The following is a 2,105-nucleotide window of genomic DNA, read 5'->3' as shown; positions in this document are numbered from 1 at the left end:
CACACACACACACACACACACACACACACACACACACACACACACACACACACACACACACACACACACACACACATACACACACACAGAGGTGATACTAATGGGAAACAGTGTGATGAGAAAGCAACGAACTGCTCTGCAGCTTGATAGTATGCAGTAAAAACTCACACTGTGTCTGTAGAAGGGGTCAACTTTTGTTGGGTATTTGTCAAACTGTAGGAGAAATGAAAAAGAGCTAAGTACAGATTGTAGAGAGGAGAGGGCAACCTGTGAATACATTATCACAGGGTTGAGATGGACTTCTTTAATTCAGGCATTACGTGAAATAGCATTTTTTAAAAACAGAGAGCATGCAAACAAAACAAGAGCTGAGACGTCAAGTGGTACTTTAGTTTAGATGCTTCCAGAGAAAACCTGTTTTTATTCTCCCTCGTGGTGATTAGGTTAAGACCTTGTACGTTGGTGTGGGCTGGGCCGTGTTTGGTTGAAGGCTCAGAGCGAACATTTCCACAGTCAAGACTAAACAGTGCAGTCATAAAGAGCCTTTTTATGGCCTCATTAGCTGTCAGAAGACTCACCACGATGCCTTTGAGGTATCATCAGAGCCAAGGAAATGCTCCACACTGTTATGAATGTGTGCTTATGTGAGCTTTAGAACGAGGCACCCACTGCCTGTGGTCGCTCCCAACAGAGAGCGGCATTTTTAATGTTATGCATTTGCCAGTAATGAAAAGCCTCAAACAGGACCAAATGATGTCATTAAATTCAGAATGAATTAGGAGCATTATGTTCTGAAGCTGGCTCTAAAGTCTGCATGCTTTGGGCAAGTTATTGCCAATTTAGAAAATAACAGCATTCAAAGTCTGGAGTTTTAGCGCGTGCCAGAGAAAATAGTAGAAAGGCTTTCTGGGAGAATAAAGACACTGCTGTAGCATGCACACATGGTCATCATTGAAAAGCCACCACAGAAACCCACAAGTCTCTGCTGCTCACACACATGTCCAGATTGTGTAAAATCTCTTCTACAACCACAAAGCAAAAAGACTTTCAGAGCTGTCCCTGCCCCCTCCTCTGGAAAAGTTCTCATTAGAATAAAAACAGGAAAACCCCCTCCAACCCAACACAGGTGTGTTCTACTTATCCTCACATTTCTGGCAGGGGTACGCACCATGGGCGGTGCTGGGGTGGGCATGATGGCGTGGGGGAATGGCGTGAAGGTGTGCTGGTGCGTGTGCTGGTGGGTGTGTTGGTGCTGGTGCTGATGCTGGTGCTGGTGGAACTCGGTGCGCAGGTAGGGCGGAGGGCCCAGCGATGCGCCGCGGTCTGCACTCTGGGAGGCCAGGAAACGCGTGTTGAGCTCCTGACGTAGAAGGTCTTGCTCTGGAGGGATGGAAGAAAGGAAAGATTGGAAACAGGAGAGGTCTCTCAGGGTTTGCTGCCACATAAACCGAGGGTTTGTGTCGAAAGTTTAAAGCTTTCCTGTAGATGTGTTTTAGATTTAGAAATATATCACCAAAAAAGTAATGTATCAGAGAAGGAAAGAAGCAGAAACTGAATGGGATTGTTGGCATGTCATTTTGAGTTTAAGGAAAGCTCAAGATGATTAGATTTGTCTGACTGCTGGACCCATCAAACGCTGTGATTTGATCCACTACAGTCCCTCTGAGACGGCAGCATCTGTTGTTCTAATAACCTTTGAGCAACCTGTGGAGAACGACTAGATTTCCATGTAATTATTGGCTTTTCTTCTAAATTCAACAAAATCCACCATGAGAGACTGTCTCCTCCAGAGTAACTTTATCCTCCCTATTCCACAGTGGCACGATACAATATTTTCGACATTCATTTCTTGACTTTATTGGACTGGGAGTGTGGGCGGAATTTTCTCTTCATAAAAATTTCATTAGTATCTTTTGAACAAAATCCAGCTCGCTCCGTTCTGCATCGGAGAAATTGATTTCCTGCTCATGAGGATTGTTCCAGGTGAAAATGACACACACACACACACATACACACACACACACACACACACACACACACACGCACTGTTAAAGAAGTCCAGTAACAAGTCTGTTTCAGCCATTATAACGCCAGTTTAAAAGTGA

The 2,105-nt window shown here is 44.6% G+C and overlaps 1 protein-coding gene across 9 annotated transcripts in view; it reads right to left on the bottom strand.

The window, feature by feature from the left end:
* Positions 1–2,105, bottom strand: part of auts2a (activator of transcription and developmental regulator AUTS2 a) — a 40,490-nt gene that overhangs the window by 14,954 nt on the left and 23,431 nt on the right. For 5 of the 9 annotated variants that reach the window (XM_014025909.1, XM_014025901.1, XM_014025905.1 and 2 more), the window contains exons 4-5: positions 1,148–1,380; positions 169–213 (exon numbers count right to left, since the gene is read on the bottom strand). In XM_014025909.1, the coding sequence (XP_013881363.1) occupies positions 169–213; positions 1,148–1,380 (278 nt within the window). The remainder of the gene's footprint in view (positions 1–168; positions 214–1,147; positions 1,381–2,105) is intronic. The other 4 variants (XM_014025906.1, XM_014025907.1, XM_014025908.1 and 1 more) reach the window with 3 other exon arrangements.

Source organism: Austrofundulus limnaeus, unplaced genomic scaffold (assembly GCF_001266775.1).
Source record: "Austrofundulus limnaeus strain Quisiro unplaced genomic scaffold, Austrofundulus_limnaeus-1.0 Scaffold508, whole genome shotgun sequence".
Taxonomy (NCBI): domain Eukaryota; kingdom Metazoa; phylum Chordata; class Actinopteri; order Cyprinodontiformes; family Rivulidae; genus Austrofundulus; species Austrofundulus limnaeus.
This window is presented reverse-complemented; position numbering and strand designations above follow the sequence as displayed.